Source organism: Calypte anna, chromosome 9 (assembly GCF_003957555.1).
Source record: "Calypte anna isolate BGI_N300 chromosome 9, bCalAnn1_v1.p, whole genome shotgun sequence".
Classification (NCBI taxonomy): Eukaryota; Metazoa; Chordata; class Aves; order Apodiformes; family Trochilidae; genus Calypte; species Calypte anna.
Window position 1 is genome coordinate 10,537,578 of NC_044255.1, and position 25,865 is coordinate 10,563,442.

Below are 25,865 nucleotides of genomic sequence, written 5' to 3' on the forward strand. Positions count from 1 at the left end.
CAGTTAAATGGAGCAGTAATTGGTTCAGTCTGGGGGGAGGAGCTGCTGTTTTTCATTTATGTTCCAGATTCTTGAATATAAATAGTCAGTGACAGTTGCTTCAGCCTCTTAAATCATGGCAGATGTAACCCACATGATGCTTTACATAATTATGTGTTTACATAATGTGTTAAAATGCACACAAATGTGAGGATGATTATTGCCTCCTATCACAGGTTGTAAGAACCTATGTAGACTTTTGTAGAATCTGATTTGAAGTAGGTGTTTCCATGCTTTCTGTCTGAAAAATTGAACTTCCATAGTTTTGGTTTTTTTCAGATATGTGAGTCTCCTAAGCCCTGTGAAATAGATCCCGTCAAATTAAGAGAAGGGGACAATGTTGAAATCAATATGGTGAGTTTCCTAATCTGTTTTTCTTATTTGAAACCTTCTCAAAATCTGATAAACATTATTTTAAAGGAATTCTGTATAATGTAAAATGAGTAACTTTAGGCAGCAGAATAATTCTCTGATTCCAGAGTAAATTTTTTTCCCTGTTTATGAAAACAGCAAAGGAAAAATCCAAGGGAAAATGGGATGGGGAGAAGAAACAGAGGTTTACAGTTTTCCTTACCAATTTGTCGGGTGTTGTGTTTCCTGATGATCTATACTCAGAGCATCTAGACTGTGAAGTTCTTTAATACTTTCCACTGAAGCTTTGTTTGCTGCTTGCCTGTTACCAGAGGATGACTTTTAAGGCAAGAGCATCTGCAACAAACTAAATTAACATTCACTATGTATGCATGGGAAGCGTTCCTTCCTTGTAACATGTTGTTGTCAAATTACAAAACCAGGTTTTGATAGATAGTTGTGTATTGCCATCCATTGCTTACATACTTTACTATAAGTGAACATCATTAAACTATCTTTTAACACTAGTAATCCCATATAAATATTATGAGTCTTCTAAAATGTGCACTGTACTAAAATGCATAGTCGAATAGTTAGTGTTATAAAAAAAAGAAAGACAAAAAGATTTTTAATTTTCTGTTTGTGTTCAGGAAAAAGCCATAAAATGCAAATAATAATGGTCTAAAATACCTGTTTTTGTAATTGCAGGAAAATCTACGCTATTATGTAGACAAAGTATTCCGTGAAATTGTGCGGTCAAGTATAAGTTGTCCTACCCTAATGTGTGATGTTTTTTATTCTTTGAGGCATCTGGCTGCCAAAAGATTTCCAAGTAAGTGTTCTCTGAAAACCTTAAATTTATGTTCAGAGTGAAATCCTTCTGCAGTTACTGTATGTGGAGTTCTTGTCTTTTCCAGAGCTCTGTCCTGAACTTCTTACATTGTCAATTTGTTTTTCTGTCAGACTGTAAGTTATAGTAAAGCCTTGAAGTCAATCAGCAAGAATTGTCTGTTTTCTGATACAAAAACATACCAGTTCAGAAACAGTGCAAGGCAGCAGCAAATAAGTCACTAGAAGAAAATCTGAGGCACTAGAAGAAAAACACAAATAATCCAGGAAGTGATGTAGTTGAAAGATACGTACAGGTTGGGAGACCTGATCTGGTTTTTTGATTCTAAAAACATGAAGAGGTAAACTGAAAAATAAATCTGGTATTTACATCTTAATTACATGAAGTGCAACTATGTTAACTATGACTAGCACATATGTAACTTGTGCCCAGCACTACTACTTGGAGGTAGTTTTGGGGAGGATGGATAATGGAAACTATTTAATGTATTTGTAATGTGACTAGCATTAGAAAAGTTTTGTTTTGATTTTTTTTTTTATTATAGGGATAGGATGGTGGATTTGAAATACACTTATACTTCAGTTAATTAAAATTTGAAATGTCATGCAATAAGCTACAAAAGAAGAATGTACTTCTCATAATCTGGAGCCTTTCTATGATTCACATTTGTCACTAGTTAAGACTTTCCTTTCAGAATAGCTAATTTATCAGATCATATTGAAATGATCATTAGAGTAAGAATGTGATTCCACTGTATGTCCCAGTATGAAAGTGTAAATATACCCAAAATACTAAATAATAGTTCATTTACAGCATCAAAATTATGTAACACCATGGTTTTCTGATGCAACTCATAACTGGAGTTAAAGTTTTTATACATGTTGACCCCATTTGTTGGGCAGCATTAATGTGCTTGAGTTGATCAGTGATCAGCTCTACAGGTGAATAAACCCGATTGCTCCAGTCATTAAAGGCAACTGCTACCATGTTTTTTGTTTAGGAGCAAGGTGTGTACCAAATCAACACTTTGAATAAGCTTCCTTCTTCCTTCTCAGTGGAGCTGATGAGCCAGTTTTATGAGAACAGACTTTTCAGAGAAATAAGGTCTCCATTATAAGTAGAACATGATTTCTTACCATGATCACCTTTTCCATTTCATGCCCTTCATTGTTTTTCTATTCTCTTTTAAAATATAAATGCCTCCTGTGCTATCTTCTGAAGGATTTTTATGTTGACTGTCGTCATTATTTCCTGTTAAGTTCAGTGCATGTTACATTTCATGGTTTTTCTCTGCAGATGACCCTCATGTACAGTATTCTGCAGTGAGCAGCTTTGTGTTTCTTCGTTTCTTTGCTGTAGCCGTAGTCTCACCTCATACTTTTCATTTACGACCTCACCATCCAGTAAGTTCTGTAAAGCTTTGTTCTGTTATTATTCATAACCTTCAGATCTGTTTATCTGGGAAGGCATAAGTTACTTTCAGTGGGTCTGTAACTGGGGAATAAGAGTACTAAATCTGTCTAGCTTGAGTTTTCAGTTTTATGCCTCACCAAAAGAACAAAGACATTTGTAGTTCTTCTTAAGCATAAATTTTCTCAGTCTTTATGAGGTGTTCTCAAATGATGTAGAATAACTATTGATACTGATTCTGTGCCTATTTGGAGAGTGTTCTTCTTTCTTAGAATTGAGACATAAGTGAGAGTTCTTTAAGGCATATGTCTAAACTCTATTGGTTTCTTCCACAGTGGAAATTAAATATCAAGATGACACTTTTAAGTGAAACTTCTCCATTTGTAGCCAGAACAGATGTTGTACAATTATGTGATAATGTGTATTCATTCTGGATTTCACTACTTGCAACAGGTTGCCAAATCTCCCATTCTGTTTTCAAATTACCGAGTATATAGCACAAAAAAAAAAAAAAAAGCTTCCATATAAAGTACTACATTCACTACATACAAAATAGGTATGAAAACTTACACTCTGGGAGCTGTATTTATTAGCTTTTAAAATCTGCTTTAGTGTGTGTTGCTTTCAAAAGAAAAAGATATACATGCTCAAATACATTCATATGACATTATCTGGTTCAGATATTACAAGATTTTATTACTTGAGGGTCTGACAATCTAAAGGGTTTGTAACCTGTACTAAACTGCAAGTAGTGAGGTAACAAAGAAATTAGGGAAAAGCCTTAAAAGATCAAGTTTTAAGTTCACATTGTGTTATGAAACCTTCTACCATCTCTCCAGCAGTGGTTTGTTATGTATAGTGTTAAGTTTTTATTAGAGGCATTAGATGTGTAGTAACAATTATAGGACTTCAGGGGCTTGTGCTGTAAGAGATAAAAATATTAAATTCTAGTGCTAATGACTAAAATACAAAGCACTGTGCACAAGCTTTTAAAAAATATATTTTCATAAAGCATGAGTACTAATAGAGGACAGCACTGCGTACACATTTCTCTGGGTGAAGAAGAAAAGAAAGTAAGATGTGTCAGATGTAGTACATTGTATAAATGGTATTTTTTGTGATATTTCCAGTTTTCAATCAAAATTTTGCCTGGAATTGTGGGGGAAAAAAGAAATTACTTCTGAATTTTGTTTCTTTGTTATAGGATGCACAGACTTGTAGAACATTAACTCTTATATCAAAAGCCATCCAGACTTTGGGGAGCTGGGGAAGTTTGACCAAAAGCAAACTTGTAAGGCTACTAAAATTCTTTCTTATTCCATAGGCAGTATTCTTTGAAAGATTATTTATGTCAATATACCTTGTCTTTCAGTCAAGTTTCAAGGAGACGTTTATGTGTGAGTTTTTCAAAACATTTCAAGAAGAAAAATTTACTGAATCTGTTAAAAAGGTACCTTTCAATTAGTTTTTTTTTATGGTTGATATATCTAATCAGTCTTAATTCTATTAGAACACTGTGTTATTGTTAACTTTTCTACTAGAGAAAAACAAGAAAAAGTGCAGACTGTTTCAGAACTTTAAAAAAACCAAAAACCAAAAAACTAAATATCTACATAATGGAACAGCTGTACATAGTGGACTAAACTAATTTATTTTTTTAAGTATAAGTTAATTGAAACAAGCTCTATTAGGCCTGCTGTTCAGAAACTAATTAAAGAAATCTCATGTGGTTTATGGGCCTTTCAAGTCCCTGTAATACATTTTCATTTCATTTGTTCCATAAAGTAGTTGTTTTGTTCTGAGAGAAACTGTACATCTATTATCTTCAGAATAGCTTTTGTTAGTGCTGTCTTTCTGATTAGTTTGTACTCCCTGTGTAATTTTTCTTAAGTTCCTAGATGATGTTTCCTCTACTGAAAGTAAAGAGCCCAGTGGTCTGAGCGAACCAGTGCATCTAAAAGAAGGGTAAATACAACTATAATCTGTTCATGCAAACCAGAATTTACTCTTTTGTCATAAATGCCAAAGACAAATGAATGCTCATTGATATGTTTGGTATACCTTAGAAATAATTTTATTTGTGATTTGTCATAATTCTTTGTTAGTTTGCAGGAATAGTTTAAACCAACAGCTGTAAACTTTTGTAACTCATCTTCTAAATACTTTGGGAAAAATAATTAAAGGCATCTTAAAACCTATCAAAGCCTGTCTGACTTCCTGTTACAACTCAGTGTATGTTCTGCTGTGACTTATTCGGATTGTGAAAGTGTGTTTTAAAAGGACTTAATAATTTAATTTAGAATTACTTTGCTTGCTGTGAAAGCCCAGGTAGTTAAATGTTCTGCCTTTAAAGTAGGGAGAAAAGTTACTCTGTAATGCTGAATGATGTATTTATAACACTAGAGGTGAAAATCAATCTTTCTAAGAAAATAATATCTTTTTATATTCATCAGGAATAGGTAGTGAAATTATTCAAACAACATTTGTATGGAAAAATATTTTTATCTGAGAAGCAAATCTACAGCAAGAAAAGAATATAGAAAAAAAAATAGAAATTAAGGTGACAGTTATAACCAATTGCTGAATTATAGCAATTTGGAAGCTAATCTGTACCACAAATGGATGGCTGTTGCTCAAGAAAATAGTTGTCAGTGAGTACGCTTAATGTGTACTGAACACCCTTTCTATTGAGTCATGTGCAGCATCATTCTTTTACATTCAGTCTCTAAACCAGGTATGGTCAGGTACATTCACATGCAAAAAGAGACAGGAGAGAAAGGATGTTGTAGTTGGATACACCCTAATCCCTTGGGGGAAAATCTGGAGTTGTGGATCTGAAAAACTGCTTATTTCAAATTCTTTCCTGTGCATGGAACCCTGTCCACAATCACCATACCAAAAGATAATCTTAAGGGTCTATTTTGAACAGTAGTGAAATAGTTTTTTGCTATCTCATTAAATGGTTTTGAAAGCTCTTCAGAAAACTAATGGCTGCATTTAATTTGATTTCTGTCTTTACAGAGAAATGTACAAAAGAGCTCAGGGAAGGACTCGGATTGGTAAAAAGAATTTTAAGAAGCGATGGTTCTGTCTAACAAGTCGAGAGTTTACCTACCACAAACAGCAAGGTAAGCTGTTTATTTTAGAATTATTTTTAGTTTTTCAATATTTACTAAGGGTTTGTATCTGATTCGTGCTTTTTAAAATGCATAAATTTTTTCTTATCGTAAAGGACATCTGATCTTTTGTAGTTACATTTGCCCTAATCACCACGTGCTTCTGTCCAATTCATGCACAAGTTGTTCCATAATAAAAATGCACAATTTGAGAACTTAACCTACAGAATCAGTGCACTGAGGCTGTAAAAGAATTTTTTAAAAATCATTTTGCTCATATATTTGCAATTTTCTACAGATAAAGAACCAATTTTCACTATTCCAATCAAAAACATCCTTGCAGTGGAGAAACTTGATGAGAACTCCTTCAACAAAAAAAATGTGAGTCAGAAGATAGTTTATATTATCAGTGTGTTCTTTAAATAAAAGATTCTAATTAGCTTACAGCATTACTGAGACCCTATTACTAAACACATCAGCAAAAAATCTTTGTTTTTTGATCCAGAATAAAAACCTGTATGCATTATTTCCAAATACTCTAAATGTGGAACTTAACCTGGAGATTTGGATCTTTGCTGACTGATTTTATGAGTCCCTTCTCAAATTTCTGTAATGAAGGTCAAAACTTCTGTGTGAAGTATTACTATTATATTATGTGCTACTAGAACTGTAATATTACCAATCTTTAATCATTTCGATAAGAACTTCTACAGTACCTTTATCACCACTGATTGTGCTGTAGCAGGTTGGTACTTCTGTTACTTCAATCAGCAATTCTGAGGCAGTGATAAAAGTACAGCTGTTGGTTAGGTTGAGGATGGCTAATGGAGAGACTTCTGGGAGTCTCCTGTTATTCCCAAGATACGAAGTCTGAGGTCACATGTAAAGATGTGAATGAGGAGGACAAAAGTGCCTTTTGTTCCAAATCTTTAAGGATTCTTTTTGGTATGAGGAAGTTGTGTAGATGGAACACGGGCAACTGCTGTGGCTTTATTCTTCGAAATAAGGCTTTTCATTTTTAAAATGAAAAAGGTGAAAAGTCATCTTTTCTCTCTTGTCCCACTTTGTCTTCATTGGATTTCGTTGAATTCCCTGAGCTTTATAATCGATTTTAATATATTCCAAGTTGCTGAAAGAACTGTTCTGTTTCTAATGAGCAGAGTAATGTTTCTTCCTTCTACAGATGTTTCAGGTACTACATGGAGAAAAGCCACTCTATATCCAAGCAAATAACTGTGTAGAAGCTAGTGAGTGGATAGAAGCTCTTTGCCGAGTAACAAGATGCAACCAGAAGAGGCTCAGTTTTTACCATCCTTCTGCTTTTCTGAATGGGAATTGGCTTTGCTGCAAGGCTACAATAGAGAACACTGTGGGCTGTGCTCGTTGCACTGCGTAAGTTCCTTCACACGTGAAAATACGTAGGACAAGTAATATAAGATACACTAACCAACTTGAAACTCTGGAAGTAAAGCTTTCCTTGTTTATTAGGCAAGTTATGCTACTAAAACCATGCCTTACAAATAAGGCCTGGAGTACTGGATTTTAGCAAGTCTTTTACTCTTGCCAGCCAGCATATGGAATGATTATAACCAATTCAGCATGTAAATCATATATAATTGAATGTTTATTTCTTTCCACACAGAATAATAGATTTAGCAGCTCATGTTTACTCAGATGACAAGAGATGAATGCCGAAATTTGACACATCTTGGTCATCTATATCACACAATGGAAATACCTTGTTGCAAGAGGGCTCAGCCTAGAAGTCTGGCTCTTTCCCTAATGACATTGTCTTGTTCTATACAGTCACTTTTTTATTTTAGCCTCACATGTTTTTAAACACAGCATATGAAGAAAATCAGCTAAATCATTTTGAATAGAGATTCTGAGAAAACATCAAGAAAATTAGTAACATCTTATAATGCATTCATGCCTTCTTTTTAAGCTGCTGATTTCTGAAAACAGAAAAATGCTCTGATATTTAAAAAAAATTTATCTCTAACTGGATAAGTTGCATAATGCTGACTGAAGATCTGTTTTCTAGAATTCAGTATAAATCCTACAAGTTTCTGAATATACATAGATACTCTATGTTCATTCCTGTATTTGGTTTTTCAACAGGTCCCATACCTTTCAAGAGTTATTTATATTGACTACTAGTTTCTTGTTGTTTCCTTTTAGAGGTGTTCCTGCTGATACTCAAATTGAAATTGATGGGGACAGAGAGACAGAAAGGATTTACTCACTTTTCACTATCAACATGTCTAAACTACAGAAGTTGGAAGGTACTCAAGTAATAATTTAAAAGATTTATTATGATATTGTTCAGCCCTGACTCTTTAGGCCTATAGCATCAGTTTTTCACAACACTTAACCTGAAAATAATATATAGAGAGAAATCATATTTTTTTGTCTTCTTAGTGCTGTGGTATCTGACATTTTTTCAGTCATTTCTTAACAGTAGACCTCAGGCATACACATTGTTCTAATTGAATTTGCATCTGTGAGTAATCTGTAGCTGTCTAAACAGAGACTGCAACTATAGCAGTTTGCTTTTCTGGTTTTTTTTTTTGCTTTTTCCTGCTCATGGAGTGAATTTTATTGAACATGGCTGAGTTTCAAGAAAGCACTGGTCTTCTGTTAATGTGAACAGGAGAGAGCTAGGTGCTCAAGATGCTGAACACATTGAGCAGTGAATAAGATACAGAACTATAAATAAACATAGTTGATACTACCTTCTGCTTTTATCTTAACCTATTTTGTATATGAACTGGAGTAACTTTACATTTCAGAATCAGCATTTACGTAAGAGTTGTATCCATTTGTTAATCATCAAAATTCTGATTAACTGTGTTAACTTTTGTAGAGGCTTGCGGAAGTATAGCAGTCTATCAAGGTCCCCGGAAAGAACCAGATGATTATTCTAACTTCACAATTGAAGATTCTGTAGCAACTTTTCACACACTTCAACAGATAATAGAAATAGTAGAAAAACTGAATGAATCGCATGAAAAATACCAAAAGAAGAGGTCATCCAGTGCTAAATATGGTAGTGAGTAAGTATTTTATGTAATTTTGACATTTATAAATGTGTCTTTAAAAAAAAAATTATGATTAAAGAACATGGCCAGGCTTGTTGAGATGGAGATAAATAAGCTAGAGGTAGCTTTAGACAACACAGAGACATGGAGAAAACATGGTAAATCATTTATTTGTAGTAATGCAGCTTTTTACCAGTTTGTAGAAGATTCAAGAAATTTTTCTGGTGTTTGGGATACATCTGTGTCTTCTGGTGTTTGAGATTGCCATAAGCAGGTGAATGACTGTTGTTTCCTTGCAAACTTACATTTGAAGTGCAGTCAAAATTTATCCCTGTCTTTTTTTTTTTTTAATTTCAATTTTTAATTCAGAAAAAATATTCACAAAAAACCCAAACAAACAAAAACCAAAAAACCTGTAAAAACTACACTGCAGAAACTACACTACAAGGAAGACATTCACCATACTCAATAAGAAATATGATTTCTTGTATAGTCAAAATAAATCTATTCTTCGGAGTATTTTGTTATTCCAGAGCAGATCCTTTCAATTCACTTAAATCGTGACTGTTATTCATGGACCATCACTGGCAAGTTTCCTGTTTTCTATCTTGCATCAACAAGGTTTGATTCACCAGGAAAAAAAGGAATGCTCAAATCCCAATTAGGTTTGCCCAGTTTAGTACTTGGCCTAAGTTGTTACGAAAAACTGACTTGGATTTAGTAGGTATCACATGAAAGTATTCAGTTTTCCACAAATCATGAAATTTCACAAGTAGTGGTAGAAATTATGCAAAATATATAGGTTTTCTTAATAAATTAAAGTTGTATGATGAGGAAGCAAATGTTAACCTTAAAAACATTTAAATATAATATTTTTTTTTCCAGAGAAAATCCAATTGTTGGAAAAGTTTCCTAGCCAGAAAAACTGGCATGCTTGGATGAAAAAAGAAACTGGAAACGTTCTTGAGTGTTTCAAGGGTTTTGTTTTGGTTTTGTTTTTTAAAATTCATAATATGCATTTTTACAAAGTATTTAAGAATGAATGTAAATGCTAGTTGTGTTGACAATCTATTTAATATTTAATAGGAAAAAAATCTACTTGGAAATCTGGTATTAAGGTTTATTCACATTATGCTGAAGAACTTGAAGTTCCAGGTTCTTAAAGTAACAGGTGTGAATAAATCTAAATGTTCTGCCACTGTTGTCTTATTGGAAAGAACTTTCTGAATATATAAGCTTGTTAATGAAAGAAAATCCACAAAGCATTTGTTGGTTGGATTACCTCTCTCAATACCTACATTACAAACTTGCATGACTTTGCCATGAGTGCCTGCCCTGCTGATACGGATCTTGACTAAGAAATCCCAAGATACTATGACATGGAAAAGATCTGAAGCTTCACACACAATTCATCTGACATTTCTCCTTGTACTGTTGTCACGACTTCATCTACAGCTGAAGTCTTACAAAGTCATGCAGTATGCTGCAAATAATCTGGTCAGCAGTTACCAGTGTTAGTTGTTTTTAAATACTAAAGAAGAAGAAATCAGGGAACCTGTATGTTGTACCTCTTGTTTACATTTGGGGAGAGTAATATAAGGAGTGACATTAGACCACTATTTCTTTTCTTAACAATTTTTTTAAGGTACATATTTTTTTTTCTTACTCAAAAGAAATGCAGGGTAGTAACATTCTTTTAAAGTAAATTTGCCTACAGACAGAAAAATAGAGATGTGAACAGATTGTGGTTAAGTAGCGATCAATTTACATCATCCCATGTGTTATTTCACTTTTTTATTCTATGGAAAAGTAATAACTAGGTCCGGCTCACCTTTTGACTCCAAATCTAATAAATAATCCTTATTCTAATCACTCAAAGCACTTTAGATATCTGGACTATCCCAGATTATTTTTAGATACTTTGTAGTATCTGCTTGTTACGATCAGTTGAATGATCAACATTGTGTTGTCTTTAAGCAATGCTTCAGTGAATATTTTTATATCTATAGTTACATGGATTCATATTTGCCACTTAACACAATTTTAAATGGGCAGTCTTGACTTCAGTAAGATTAATTTTTGCTCACTTCATCTGAGGAGTTAGGTTTATGGTTATATATCTCTATAACCAGAAAGAAGCAAAGGTATTATGGTGGCAACTTTGCTTCATCAGTATTAAATACAATGGTACTTCTTGGAATATTGTTTTTAATAATAACTATATGTGGTACATTTATTTTTGGAGCATTTGCTGCGGGGTGTTTTGTTCTTGTTTTTGTTGAGATTTCTGTGTTTTGGGTTTGTTTTTTTTACAATCATGATTTGGCCAAATTAATTAAGAATGTAACTTGAAAATAGATTATAAATCCATGATGCTTGAAACTGTAAGCTGTTTAAATTTACTAAACATTTATTATACTGTTTTAGGGAAGCTTTCTGTAATAGAAGGAAACTGGCAAGACAGGATTGAAATCTATTTTGGAATGAATGTAAGTTGTTAGAATAACTATTTAGTTTAATACCAGACAAACTATTTTACAATATCCAGGATTCAGTACTAATGTCTGCAGCATTACAATCATGTAATGACCTCAGCTGTTTTTTTGCCTTTTCTTTTTTTTACATATTTGATGTATTCTAAGGGGCTTTTATTTGCCAACAGTTGAAATGGGGGGGTATGGCAGAGGAAATATAATGCCAAGAAATATGTTTTGCCAAGGTAAAGTGGGTCAGATTAATTGCCATTAATAGAAAGTTGCCATTAAACAAAGCTGGATGTGGTTGAGTGTCGGAAGTTTGGTTTTGCTGAATGTAGATTATTCCTGAGGCAAAGTCTCTGTTCCTTGCAGTCATTTCCTGTTTTCAAAGTTTAATTTCTGTTTTAAAACTTAAATTGTGTACACTTGCAACATTTGTTCTAAAATACGCACTTTTGGGGTTTTTTTTTTGCTCTGGTACTGGAATATCTGCTAGAAGAACAAAGGCCATTGAATATTTGTGACCATTAAGATTTCATTTCTCATTTTATAATGTTTTAAAATGCGGTAGATGGTCTAGAATTTAATTAGGTACAAGTGGGATGATTAATAATACATGTTGCCTTCATTGTGATTAGTCTAGAAAGATGATGTTATTCAGTAATTAGTTCTGTTAGGATTGTAAATTATCATTAGTTTTAATTTGTATTTTGATGTACTTTTGAATGTATTTTTATTTAAATTTTATTTTCTTATCAAGACATTAAAATGTTTTGTAACATGGCTTGAGAATAACTCACAAATAAATTACAGCAAACGAGAGATACTGTGTGTTTATTGTGAGGCCTGGCTTTTTAAAACGTTAGCATTTATCTGAAGACTGAAATAATTGGGGTTTACATACAGAAGTTGGATGCAGAAAGATAAATATAGTTGACAGAAAATAAAAACCAAAATTGAGCATTCTTGCATGGGCATTCACTGCATCATAACATTCTCACAGTGTTTGGAGAGAGAAGTGATGGTTAATCATTTAGCATAGCAGCCTGCAGAGAAACTTTAGTAATTTGGTAGTTTTTAAAATGTTTGCAGTCAGTAGCCTGCTGTATTACAGGATATCTTGTACTATGTTATTAGTGTTATATGATGACGAGTTTTTTCTTGCTTCCTGATTTCATTACCTGCCTCTGTACCAGTGCAGGCTATGTAATTTGTCAGACTTACTTTAATGTAAAAAAAATTTTGCTTTTCTCAGTCTTTTTTTTATGTAATGTGGGCACTTTTTTTTCACATGAGGAGAGAGCCATCTGCTCTCTCCTCATGTGCCTATTGGCATTTTTTTGTTAGATGATTTTGTACAGCTGTGTTTTAATGTTCTGGTGTTTTGTTTCCTTGTACAGAGAGCTGACCTGTTTTCCTTTATTGCTCGTATAAAAACTTCTAGTAGGAGTTACAGAGCAAACCTTCCAGACATTTTTAAATTAATTTTTATCTATTCTGAGGTAAGCTGTATTAAGGCCCAGTCTGAGTGATCACTACATTCCTTTGCCAGATTAGAAAAGAGGAGTTACAGATGAAATTGGAAGTATGGGAGGATTTTTTTTCTGTGGACATGAAAAACATTTTTGTAAGGATTCTGTGATGATTATAATAGCAGATATAGCAGATATATTCTATTCACTGCTAGTATGCTGCCTTCTCAAATAGTTTCATTAAGCTAATTTGTCTCCAAGCCATGACACTGGGGGTTCCCATTTACAATGTGAAGGTTCTGTGCTTATCATACTTCTGAGTATGGGCTGGGCTGGCAGTCATTGAGGCATAAGGCCTCTGGAGCTTAAGAGTTTTTTCTTGGACTCTGCATTCCCTGAAAATCAGTGTTCTAGTTTCTCACGTGGTTTTTTTATATCATTGACCCACCATGCAGATACTGCATGCACATGCAGATACTGAGAAAATGCAGGCTAAGAGTCTGTAATAGGTGAGCATATATACTTACCTTTGTATAGTCTACCTATAGACTATATACAGAAAATAGAAGTATGTATTGAAAATTAATTATTTGCAAGACATCCCTAATTTCTGCTCATTTGTATGTATTTAAAGCACAAAGTTTGCAACATTTATTCATGTGATAAGGTCTGGTTCACTTGTCTTTGGAAAAAAATGTATATGGAATAAAAACTAGGCCAATAAGCAAAAGCTTCCAGTAGCAAGTAGAAGCAACTTCAAGGAGAATGGACAAATGTATACAATTTATTTAAGGTTCTCACAGATGGGTACAGAAGTATATTTAAGTAAGTTGTTTATGATTTATGCAGATTGAATAAACTAGAAGTCCTTTAATAGCAGTAAGGAGAACTGTATCAGTGTCACTGTGTTCAACTGTGATGAGGCTGCTGCAATACTTGGTACATTCCTGAGATTCAGAAATATAGGAAGTTATTAAAAAAAAATTAAGATTGAGTTTGTGAGTAGACTTATAAGAACTGGGAATAAAAACTAATTTAACTAAATTACTTAATTTAAAAATATAAGTTTAAAAAGTAACTTTGTAGATTTTGTCCCTAATTCAGGGACAGAAGTCTGATAATCAGTTGCTCCACAGTTAGAACAGTTTAAAAAGATCCTGTGGCTGCAGTGTTCAGGAAATTCATATGGTTTTTAAGAATTGTAGAATCAGCTGGGTTGGAAGGGACCTCTGAGATCAAGTCCAATCCTTGATCCACTGCTGCCGTGGTTACTACTAGACCATGCCACTGAGTGCCATAATGTATTTTTTGTTGCTTTAAAAAAACAAACCAAAAACTAAAAAACTATTAGACAACCTTTCTGAATAGCTTTTAAAATATTCTTTAGAGAATAAATGTTTATATAAAATGACATTCATCCATATAAATCTTATGCAATTTGAAGCTCCATGAAATTCTATGATCAAACTTTTTAATTGTTTGAAGTCATAATTATTTTAGTATAATTACTATTGTTAATGCTGTGGCAGTTTCTATAAAGTCTAGTTAACAGTTTTGCCAAAAGGATAGTAATTTTTATTAAACCAAACAGACAATTTAGTTTGCTTTAAGGAGTTGTGGTTTTGTTCCCCACTTTTATCTTCTATTTTTGGTCATTGTTCCCACACAGGAAAAAAAAAAACAAACTGAGAAAATCATAGAACAGCTAAAGTAAATCTACCGTCTGACTTGAATTCAAGACTTAAAGGTAAAAATCTCTTACCTGGTCCCTCTGAAATAGTAGTGTAGAAGATTTTTGGCTCTGGTATCTCAAAGCATGCAGGATATCCCTTGCTTTATTCCAGGCTGGTGTTCCAGTGACAAACACTGTGTCAGGGAGCAGAGAGAGAAGATGGTATTTTGAGGGATGTTAGTATGTATATAAGAATAGAAGGCTGCAAAGCCAGCCAGACTTGTGTGTGGGCAGGTCTGTGCTCCTTGATCAGAGTCCAGACACCAGACCTACTGCAGGGTTACTTCAGCAGCCAGCTCAGAAGCTTACGCGTGGGAGCTCCCCAGATTGAACACTGCCTGTTCAGCTTTTGCTTTTTCTTGACACCATGAAACTGGTTGCTAGGTGATACCAAAATAAGCCTTCCTCAGCTGGCAAAAAGCAGGTGACAGGCAAAATTAGTAAGTGGGAAAACCCTATAAAAAACAGGTTATTTGCAATTAAGACAAACATTTCAGAATTTTAAAAAATAGGTGGGGGATATGCCCCGTTGTAACAGCACAGAAGAATCACTTGGTTTTTTCCTTTTTCAATTAATAATGGAGTTCCATTCTCAAACTGCTTGCCTCAGTTAAAATATGTGTCATTTCATCTTCACAAATAACTTTTAATACATGGGTTATGAGGCAAGTTTTTAACTTGAAAATCTGCACTGTCTGGGGGAATATTAATAGCTGAGTTACTTCAGAGAGTAGAACAATGAGCAAATAGTAATGGAGTATGTATAGAATTTGATACATTAGTTAGGCACATTTGTGTCACTGGCTTGAAAACTGCTTCAGGAGAGATGGGTAAGGCTGGGTGTTGTATGAAGAATGGAGAAGTTTCAAGGGTTTAGACTCAATTAAAGTAGCTCAGCAAAATCGGGACCATTTGGTCTGTTATGAGACAGGGTTTTCCACCTACAGCAGATAGGTTCCCATGCAAAAGTCATTAACTTCTTTGGTAGCACTTAAAGATTTGCCTTCTATTATTGGGTGTCATGATAACCATTTGTTCCACTGAATGCAATAAGTGTACAATTAACCTGAATTACCGGTACTTCCTTGTCTTTGAACTCACTCCTGGACTTGTATAAAGTTTATCCCAAGTCACATATGTATGCAGCAATATAGGGAAAATGGTGGGAATGTGCTTCTTTAAACTGAATTTGCTACTCTGGATATTTCTGTGATTTCCTCATGCCAGTCTCCCTTCCAGCGAGATCCTCGTAGTCTAAAAGTGGCATGCAGTTTATTCCACAAATGTAGTATGTTTCTGAAATTTGTGGGGCTTTTTGTTTGTTGGTTTGGTTTAGGGTTTTGTTTGTTTGTTTATTCTGAACGCCTGCTTCATGCTTCTGTACATACTAATATTGAAGTCTATTTTCTGTTTTGGCAATTGCATCTGGCAGCTAAGTAAAACTTAGAGGTACTACAGGTGGTTTTGTCCCAAGTGATAGCTAGTGTGTTGATACAGTGCGATTTCCTGAGCCATCTTCCACTATGGCAGACTCCCTGCATGCCCTTACTGAGGCCTCATCTCTACACCAGTATTATCAGTGCTGGCCATTAATAGCCCCATTTAACATATTCCTACTGGTAAAATGGTACAGAGATGCATTAGAGGATCGGGAGTTTCAGAAATAGTTTTGGAACAGAACTGTGCTTATTCTTTGCTGGGTAGATTGACACAGTACTTAGATGTTCTGATGTATGTTAGTCTACTGACAGAACAAACAGTAAGTGTAATAATACAATCCAGCACATGCATTAGTTGCCCAAGGTACACACATGCTTACATAACTGTTATTTGCCTTATCGTAAAAGTGACATTTCCATAACAGTTTTGTTATTAGTAATAATAATCTTTGATTCTATGTTTCAGAATAAGCAAGCTGTGGAAAAAACAACAAAAATCTCAAAGTTGTAAGAGAAAGGAAAGATGAAAGAAAAAAGAATGAAGTCAAGTTGTTTGCAGAGATCTCTATTCTTAAGATTCATGAAAATCTATGAAAGGCATTGTACATTCTCCCAAACCACTACCTCTGCAATATTCAGAATTTTAAAAGGTGAATAGAGAGCAAAAATTTCTCATAGAAGTTGAAGATGCATCCATAAGATAATTTAAAGTGGGATTACGAATATGAACAGAAAACTGTATTATGGCAATTATTTGAGTCACTTAGAGCTTTGAATGAGTATTGTTTGACATGGACACCATCAGAAACCAGAATTAATCCTTGATGAATGACACTGCATCCTTACTGTGAAATTATTGCCAAAATTTAATTTATTACAAACTGTATAACATAAAATAATATTGCAAATTTGGATGCCTGCCGTTATTTATATCCCCATTCACAGTTGCCAAACAAGTTGTTTTTTTCCCATTGTATAGCACACAATTGGCTGAGCAGCTAGAATTCTAGCTGAAAAATCCCTTGATGGGCTGAAAGGAACTTACTTCAAGTTCCTATATTTAAATATTTTGTATAGAACATTTTCAGCAAAGTCTGAAGGAGATGAGCAAATGCAGTCTTCTCCTGCTCAGCCTGAAATAATGAGTTCTTATTTACAGTTAAAAGCAGTGAAAAAGTACAATGGGAAAACTCACCAAAAGGGCTATCATAATTTGTGCCATCCTCCTGTGTGCCACCTGCTTAATGCCTTATGTGTCTGTAGGGAACAGGTGTATTCTGGAGTGCCAGGACTGTATTTTGAGTAGTGGCTTGGAAATTTTTTACACCTCTTTTGGTGGTCAAATAGCCAAGGAAATCATTTGTTGGTAATATGGACAGAGTTAAAGGTACCTGTATGGCATTTGCTCTACAGCTTTCACTGCTAATACAAGTTCTGCACTGCATGTTTTACTTGGAAGAGTAGACAGGACAAAGCAAACAAGCATAACTCAAATCAAAAGTTATTTCCTTTCTATTTTGAAAAAATTAGTTTTCAAAACATCCCTTTCATCCTAATACTAAATACAGTGTTTCATGTTGGCAATGTCTCTTCTCTCAAAGGCTATCCTAGTCCTTGGGAATATATTCAGAGCTGCATCTCGTCTGAACTGACGTGCTCATTAAAGGAGCTGGTTATGCCTGATGGCTTCTTACATGAGGAGGTGAGAAGGAGACTAAAAGAAGGGATCATCATTGTTTTAATGACTGTGTTTGATATTTTACTGACTTCTTTCTATCCATAGGATCCTAGAGCAGTTCCTATATACTTGAACCACTTTTTTGCTGCCTGCCTCCCATCTGTGCAGGAAAAAACTGCTTTATAGCATCATGAAGTGATTAAGTTCAGGGAATGGTTACAGGTTAAAACCAGTACTGCAAAATGCACAGCAAATGTGGGACATTTTTTCAGCACCCAAACAATTATTATCTGTGTCATAGTTTGCTCTTGTGAACTCTTAGAACTGGAGAAGTGGATTCTATTGCATAGAATTTCCATCTAATCCATACTTAGAAAAATTAGAGATGACAAAACAAACAAGCATACTGTGTAACTTCTAAAAAAAGAGAGACTTTTCAAAAAATCTCTGTTTAGAGGCAGTTGATATTTTAAATAATGGAAAATTAATGAGCTTGAACCTCAATTTTTTTACTTTATAACAAGTCTACTCAAAATTTTAATAATTGTGGGAAAGGTATAAAAATACCAGAGGAAAACAATGTATATATTTTCTTTCAATTCAGGTTCACAAGTGCTATGATGGTTTTATTTTTAAATTTTCCTTTAATTTGTTTCTCCTGAATTTAAATGGAACACTGTCTTTAATTTGTACATGAATATCAATATTATTTAACAAAGTTACAAACAAACTGGGGAGTTTTACTAAAGAGCTGAGGGACACAGGGCACTATATTGGAAAGGTCAATTTTGCATACTTTTATTTGGGTAAAGAAAAGAAATGTAGGTTTCTAAAATATTTTAAAATAATGATGTCTATTGTTTTAGTTGGTTTTATACATGCTTTGAAGCTCCAGTTTTTAAGATATATGTAGTTTTATATGTAAATATTTTTCATGAAGGACTGTGTAGTCCTTCACAGTTTTCATATTTTCTGCTGATGTTTTTTCATCCCCTCACAAATTCACCCTGATAAATTAACACGTAAATTCAGACCGTCTGCTCCGATACTAAAAAGTGGCCCTATTGAATTGACCATTTCCATGAAGAACTGACCACTTACACGACAGCTCTCGGACAGGAGACGTAGTCACCGGGCGGCTACGCTCCTGTGCAGTCGTCCCATGGCAGCGGGGCTCGCTCCCCTCAGGACACCCGTGAAAATGCCGCTCTGCGGCTCATCGCCACCTTTTATTCGAGTCTTTCCAGCTCCCACGCTGCTGCGCGGATGCCACCATCACGCCGCCGCTGTCCCCTCCCCGCCTCCGCCCCGTGCGCGGCCCCGCCCCGCAGCCTCTGCCCCCGGCCTCGGACCCTGGCGCCGCCTGGGCCGTGCCCCGCTGTCGCCGCCAGGGGGCGCTGCAGCCCTGCTCTGCCGCCCGTCTGGCGCCGCGTCCCCGCCCCTCCGCCATGGCCGATGTGGAGGACGGGGACGAGCCGGGCGCCCCCCACTCGCACCCGGGCTCTGCGGGCTCTAAGGCAGGCGCGGCCGACAAGATGTTTTCTCTGAAGAAGTGGAACGCGGTGGCCATGTGGAGCTGGGATGTGGAATGCGACACCTGCGCCATTTGCCGGGTGCAGGTCATGGGTAAGCGCCGGCCGCCAGGCCCCGGCCGTCATGGCCGCTGTGGGGCAGGGGGCGCCGGCGCTTCAGCGAAGCCGAGCCCCGGGGCCGGGAGGGGTGCTGCCCCGCCCTGCCTTCTTCCCTTCGCACGGAAGGTGGTGGAGAGAGACGCGGTTTCCGGCAGAGGGGGGGCTGCCCTCTCCACGCCTCCTCTTCCTCCCCCGCGCCTTCTGAAGGGGGAAGGGCCCTGCAGCCCCCGCGCCTCAGCCAGCGCAGGCTGGCGCGGTCACCTCAGGCAGCTGTCGGGAGCGTCTCCCCCTGCACCCCCGGGCTCCCCTGGCCGGCCTTGGGCTGCCCTCCCGGGGGGTGGCCGGAGCGCTTCGCCCTGTGTCTGTCAGCGTGGGGAGAGGCCCTGGTCGAGCTTGTGCCAGCGCCCGGAGGTCGCGGAGTTACAGCCGAGCTGACCGGAGGGCCAGATGTGCTGTGCTGCTGTTTGTGCTTGGTTTTTTAAGAAGCAGCTATAAACTGTTTTTCCAAACCCGCTAAATGACAATCTTTAGGATTTACACCTGAGCCTCCTAATTATTAGTGCAATTTAATACACATGAATGTACCAAAAAAAAAAAAAAAAAAAATCTGACAAGTAAGGCATTAGTTTACTAAAATTCGAAATCTGGACAGTATCTTTGAAAGCAGCCTCATTGAAAGCATCGTTGTTGTTTTTTGGCATCTTTTACAAATATGATGCTTATTGTGGATCTTTGAGAAGCCTTTACATTCTCATACTGCATATCTATATCCAATTTTTATTGGATAAATTTTTATTATTATGCTGAGTCATCCTAGGCATAACTGTCCTTTCTAATTGGGCTTGGCATGGTCTGGCAGGAGAAACGACCAGGATTCCCTTCAGAGCACGTTGCTTTTGTAGGCCTAGGATGTGTGATACTGCAAGTCTAGGTTTGGGCTTAAACAGAAATGAGACAAAATACTCAGTGCTGTCATTTCTCATACATGTTTTTACTGATCATCGTATGTGGAACAGGAAAGGCAAAAAGGTGTACTGGAGGAAAAAAAGATTCAGCCCAGACTGAAGTGGTGGGAGATTCACTGCTTATATAAGCATGTTTTGAAGATAGTCTGCTTTTGTATAGTGAAGAGAGAGAAATAAATTCTGGAAATAAATTTGTTTTATCTGCCATGTAATCCATAGTTTTAGGAATGTATTTCCCTGTTCGAGTAAGCCTGTTACAGAGTACTTTAAAAAAGTCTTCAGTGAACAAAATCCAGATATTTTATAGTATTTTTTTAATGTTAGTTAATTATTTTTCATAACCAGTCCAATGGAGTATTTTTCATCTGGTAACAGAAAAATCTGGTAACTGTTTTTTGGAGAACAGACCACATTGTTAGAACATGAAACTTGATCATTACTGACTTCAGTTTAGTAATTTCATATTGACCCTGCCAGACCTGATTTGGCTCCTGTAGAGCCACTGCGTCTGCAGTAACCTTAGCTTAGAGGCACTGCCAGGCTCAAGCTGGCACCTGTTGAAAATTAGTTTCTTTGATTTTTGTAGGGGAAGGAAGTTAGCTGGGTTAATTTTCTATTGGTTTAGCTCCTTGAACCAACCTGGGCTTTAGCAATCACAGAAGCACAAGGGAAAAAGAGCAAAAATTGATGCTTTATCTGGGATGGGCAGGGCTACAATGGTACTGACTTAGATTTGCTTAATATTTAGCTACCTGACACCCTTAAGGCTGTGATGCAGGGGTTGAGATAGCTTGGTTTGTAGTGATTTCTGTCCTCAGCTCACCGTAGTGCTTCTCTGCCTAAAATTGCAAATCTAGCTCTAGGATAGGAAAGCAGGTTTTCTAGTGACTGCTAGACTGTCACAGCTTACTGCCCCACGTATTGAAGTTGCCCTAGGTCAGTTTGTTTCAATGTACCGTGATACAAGTTGAACTAGTTTGACTGAGTCTTTCCTGGAGGTTGGTCGTTAGGTGCTATGGAAATAAAAATTACAGGGACAGACAAGTGGAAACTTTACTGCTTTTATGTCAGTGAGTAAAGGGCAACTGTTTCAGAGTTTCTGCCCTCTGTGTTCTTTACTACCTGAGAAAGTGAGAAATACCTGGACAGAGGAATCCAAAGTTGTAGTACCAGCCCTATCTGGCATAGAAAGCTAAAATACTCAAATCTAAATTCCTGCAGCACGTTATGCTTCTGTCTTATAGGAAAAGGTGGTCCAACTAGTGATGTGTAAGTTAGATCTAAGATGTGGGATGTTTTTGTTTAAACTATTAGCTTTTCTTTAGAGGTCTTTGCTTTCTTTACCTTGTCTTTGCTCCCACAATAGCTGAACACTTTTCTGTCATGCATAGTATGTGCTTGTATGTCTATGTCAGGCAAAGGAGAAAGAGGCATTTTTCTACTGTGTGTGTATGACACAATTTAAGCCTGGATGTTGTAATTTGTCTGTCTTTCTGAGCCCTGAACCTTGCCATACACTCCTATAACCACAGACTGGAGTGTTAAATATGATAGATATAAATAATAAGATACTGTTCTATTTTTGTATGATAATTTATCAATCTGACCATTATGTTTCCATGTGTATGTTGTTACAGTGAAAATTACATGCAGGTACTTATTAAGGAAAATTACTATATAGAAAAGTAATGTAGGAGGTGGGCATTGTGGTGAGAGATGTATGGCCTAAAAATATCAAAATTGTGAATGATTTCTGTAAAAGGATATGCTGACATCTGAAAAACAAAGTCCTGTAATTAGGGCTTGGCTTTGTGCTTGCTCTGGTCTTAATATGCTTGAGTGCCTTGGCACAAATCTGCTGGTTGTTATATCTACAAAATGGAGAAGGCTTTTTTTCAGCAGAAGTTATGAAAATACCAAAGCAATGGAAAATAAACAAAACTTGTGGACAGTTTTTAGTCCTTCTGATCTCTTTCAGATAAATATTTCATTGTCATGTGCACTGTTTTAAAATTATGTGGGGGTTATTCAGTGTTAAAGGGATGAATTGCACACCAAAACTTGGGATTTTTACCTTTGAAAATTGGTTTTAAAGTTTATATTTTGCTCTGACAAACCTATTCTTAAGATGGAATTCTGAGAATCAAATTGAGTCTTGTTCTTGTTTACTTTTAGATGCCTGTCTTAGATGTCAAGCTGAAAACAAACAAGAAGATTGTGTTGGTATGTAGTGATTTCATTCCCTTGTTTTTCAATTGAAGCTTCACTCAGTAGGGTGCATTTTAAACTCTGAAGGAATACTGATGTTATTAATGCTCAAAAGTAAACGGGTGTTTTGTTCTGTATTGTGTCATATCTTTACATTGGTAATAATTTATGCTTTATTTTTGAGCACTAAAATTAGTTTTCACTTCAGACATTCTCTAGAACAAAACAGGTTTAAATTTGCAGTCAAGACACATGCAACTGAGCCATTTGAGTTTCTCTCACCTTAAGCATAACTGAAGTTATAATGTACACTTCTGAAGTGGGTAGGAAAAGGCTTCTTTTTTTTCTTCTGAAACGCATGCCGGAACACACAATGAAAATACCACTAAAAATTCTAAACATTTTTCTGGGTTAGAAAGCAGTGGTTTTCCCAGTTGTAATTCAGACATAGAGGAGGCAGTTGCTTGTTTGTTGACTTTTCATTGAGTTGTCTGTAAGGCTTTAAATGTCCTATGTAAGATAGTCTCTTTGACAAAGAAAAGTGTAATTTACATGTCTTTGACTGGTACCCTTATGTTCCAGTAAGGAAAATGTAAAATAATAAGGGGAAAAAAACTAAGTAACAAATACTATTCAGTAGTAGATGGCCAATGCATAACTCTTTTTGTTGTGTTGAGACAACTGTAGCCTGTGAATAACTTCTGGTTTAAGATCCCATTCTGAGACTCTAGACTGTGTGAAAAGTGCCCTCCTTGATACTTCAGATGAGAATTTGGTGAAACTGTCTTGCTTGATAATAAGTCAGTAACATTGGCTCTGTTTTGGTTCTAGGGAAGATAAAGTGAAGAACTTTAGTTCCAGTTCTTTATTGATAGAACTGATAAATGTATTTGTACATTCACAGAGGTGTGTTATTTTATACAAGGAGGTGACTGTATGCATTTTTCTTTTTTTATAAGTGTAAATAAATAAAAAGATTAAGGACGGAGAACTAATAATCATCAAAATGACCATAATAATCTAGTCTTGGAGGATAAATCAGTGATGACCCTTTTTGTCTATAAAGCTTACATAAACATCTGGGAAGGATATTTTGGACCTTGCTGTAGGAGTTGACTGGACAGCTGAGTGTGACTGGAACATGTTCTTTCTTCTCTTTCAGTGGTTTGGGGAGAATGCAATCATTCCTTCCACAATTGCTGCATGTCCTTGTGGGTGAAACAGAATAATCGCTGTCCTCTCTGCCAGCAGGACTGGGTAGTCCAAAGAATAGGCAAATAAAACCACTGGATGTTGCTTTTTTTTTCTTCTTTTTTTTCTTTTTTTTTATTTCTGTTGAACTTGTTGAAATAGTGTATGTCTTCTGTTATATTCTCATACAAAAGAATGAAATGTCAATCATGGCAGGATTTGTTTAATTTATCTGCTAGAAGGACAGCGTGGTATTGCTCCATGCTCTTTGCTATACAGGGAGGCAATGAATGGTCAGTCTTACTGCAGATATTTGCATAACTGAAGAGACACACTACATCGTTAGCAGATACAGCTGTTGCCATTTGAATATTGACTGTATCAGAGCATAAAAATGTGATGATGAAGATTATACCCCAAGTACAATTTATTTAATGTTTTTGCATAGATGAAATAATTTGAAAGGGCAGCCCCATCTTTAAGTCTGAAACAGTGCATAGTTTACTGTCAGGATAAATAAATAGTTTTCTAAGTAATATTGTATACAAAACCATTGTTGGTTAGCTTTTGAGAAACTTTCCTTTTTTTCATCTAAAATATTGTGTAAAGCATTTGCTCTGTGCTTTTTGCATCACAGTATACTAAAGATTTCTAATTTAGATTCTCTTTATGACTTTAGAAAATTTTATTTTGTTTTATCTCTAAGTCTGTTGTGGTATTATATTCTATACATTATTTCTACGCCCATAGTATTAAATTTAACCACATTAAGAATTTTTGTTATTTATCTATCTGTTAAAGATCATAGAGACGTATTTTTAATCCACACTTTTTGTGCTTAGACATGTGTTTGATATCATTTAACTAGGGGTATAAACAATCTCACTGGTTAGCTGACTTAGTACAGAAAGCAAACAGACAGTATAAAAAGCAAACAAAATTGATTATTTAAATTTCCCAAGGAAAGCAGGTGCTAACTAAATCTAGGGGAAAAAGTTAAATTGCGGTTTCATAGAATTAATGGAAATTTCTGTATTGTTGTTTTACTGGCTACAATGTTTTGCAAGTGGGAGGAAATGTTTCATTTTTGTGGAAATTGTCAATATGTCGACTTTTCTATATGAATCGTGATTTCATTTTCTTACAAATATTTAAGTACTTGCCTCTGACTTTGTGTTTTCCCTAAAGATCCAAAGTAATTACCATTAATCTAAACAAACACTGTGGGCTTTTTCTTTAATATATGTAATAGAGAGTTGAATTATGACTTCTAAGTCTGTAAAATTCAGGCTCAATAAAATGGTTAATAAATCTGGGCAAAATTAAAGAAGTATTATATGTATATCATTGCTTACTTCAAAGTTAACATCTAAAGTGTTTAGGATTAATGCATTTCTCAGCAGATGTATTTCTGTCTAGTTCTGTTTATTGTAATATATTTGAAGAGGCTTATCTTCACTGTATAAGGTAGACCTAGTGGCAATCTGTCTTCAAGCATACATGCAGAGTTTACTGTGTTTCTGTTTAATACTTGTAATCTTGTTTTTAAAAGTTTGAATATTTTTAAATACAGATACTGTCTCATTACACACTGAGATTAAAAAAACAAATCCTCTGTGTTACTGTCACAGTACCTGTTGTTGGTTGATATTATCCCAGATAATGTCTGTGTTAAAACTGGAAACAAATACAAAACAGATTTACAGTAATAATGAAGTGCCTGTAGCATTTCCCTTGTTGTGGAGTATTTCCTCTTAGCTTTTCTGTTTTGTGTAAATGGATTCTTCCCAAAATGATTGCAAAAGAAAATCTAGTTGGCTGTGGAAATAATTTTTAGCAGTAGATGTTAAACTTTTATCTTGCCTACTACCTTTTTTCTTTGCCAAAATTTGGTCACATGCTCTGTTCTCTAACCTCTTCTAATTCCGTCTGGTCCCATCTGAGGACTTACTCTTTCATTTTGCTTTGTTTTATAGGTGTATGTGGAAAGTACCAAATTAGTTTTCACCTTGCTTTCAATTCATGTCATGTGCATGACAAGAGTAGCTGAGAATTACAAATGTATAACTTTTTCAAAGTGTCAGATCCAACGGAGGAGGTCAGCTTGAACACAAATGAGGAATTAAGAAAGTTATTGTTGAAATCAGCAGCTGATATATGTGCAGTGTAAGTATCTTGTTGACCAGTAACTAGAGGTTCGCCTAGAATGTGAGGTAGTGAACTCTAAGTCCTGCATATTTTCTCTGTGATCTAGAGAAGATTAGC

At 35.7% G+C, this 25,865-nt stretch overlaps 2 protein-coding genes across 3 annotated transcripts in view; both read left to right on the top strand.

Annotated features, from left to right (window-relative positions):
* Positions 1-9,726, top strand: part of RASA2 (RAS p21 protein activator 2) — a 43,298-nt gene extending 33,572 nt beyond the window's left edge. The window contains exons 13-24 of the mRNA XM_030455818.1: positions 319-393; positions 1,099-1,222; positions 2,537-2,643; positions 3,855-3,941; positions 4,023-4,100; positions 4,542-4,615; positions 5,672-5,778; positions 6,065-6,147; positions 6,950-7,158; positions 7,948-8,051; positions 8,633-8,822; positions 9,693-9,726. Coding sequence (XP_030311678.1) covers positions 319-393; positions 1,099-1,222; positions 2,537-2,643; positions 3,855-3,941; positions 4,023-4,100; positions 4,542-4,615; positions 5,672-5,778; positions 6,065-6,147; positions 6,950-7,158; positions 7,948-8,051; positions 8,633-8,822; positions 9,693-9,723 — 1,269 coding nt within the window. The 3' untranslated portion in view covers positions 9,724-9,726. The remainder of the gene's footprint in view (positions 1-318; positions 394-1,098; positions 1,223-2,536; positions 2,644-3,854; positions 3,942-4,022; positions 4,101-4,541; positions 4,616-5,671; positions 5,779-6,064; positions 6,148-6,949; positions 7,159-7,947; positions 8,052-8,632; positions 8,823-9,692) is intronic.
* A 9,295-nt stretch (positions 9,727-19,021) lies between these two features.
* RNF7 (ring finger protein 7) lies at positions 19,022-25,428 on the top strand. 2 transcript variants are annotated; one of them, XM_030456462.1, is made up of 3 exons: positions 19,022-19,231; positions 22,377-22,424; positions 23,572-25,428. In XM_030456462.1, the coding sequence occupies exons 1-3, from the start codon at positions 19,054-19,056 to the stop codon at positions 23,688-23,690; spliced, it is 345 nt and encodes a 114-aa protein (XP_030312322.1). In that variant the 5' UTR covers positions 19,022-19,053; the 3' UTR covers positions 23,691-25,428. The 2 variants fall into 2 exon arrangements, with proteins under 2 accessions (XP_030312322.1, XP_030312323.1); XM_030456463.1 differs by having other exon boundaries at positions 19,022-19,224; positions 23,572-23,628.
* The last annotated feature ends 437 nt before the right edge of the window (positions 25,429-25,865 follow it).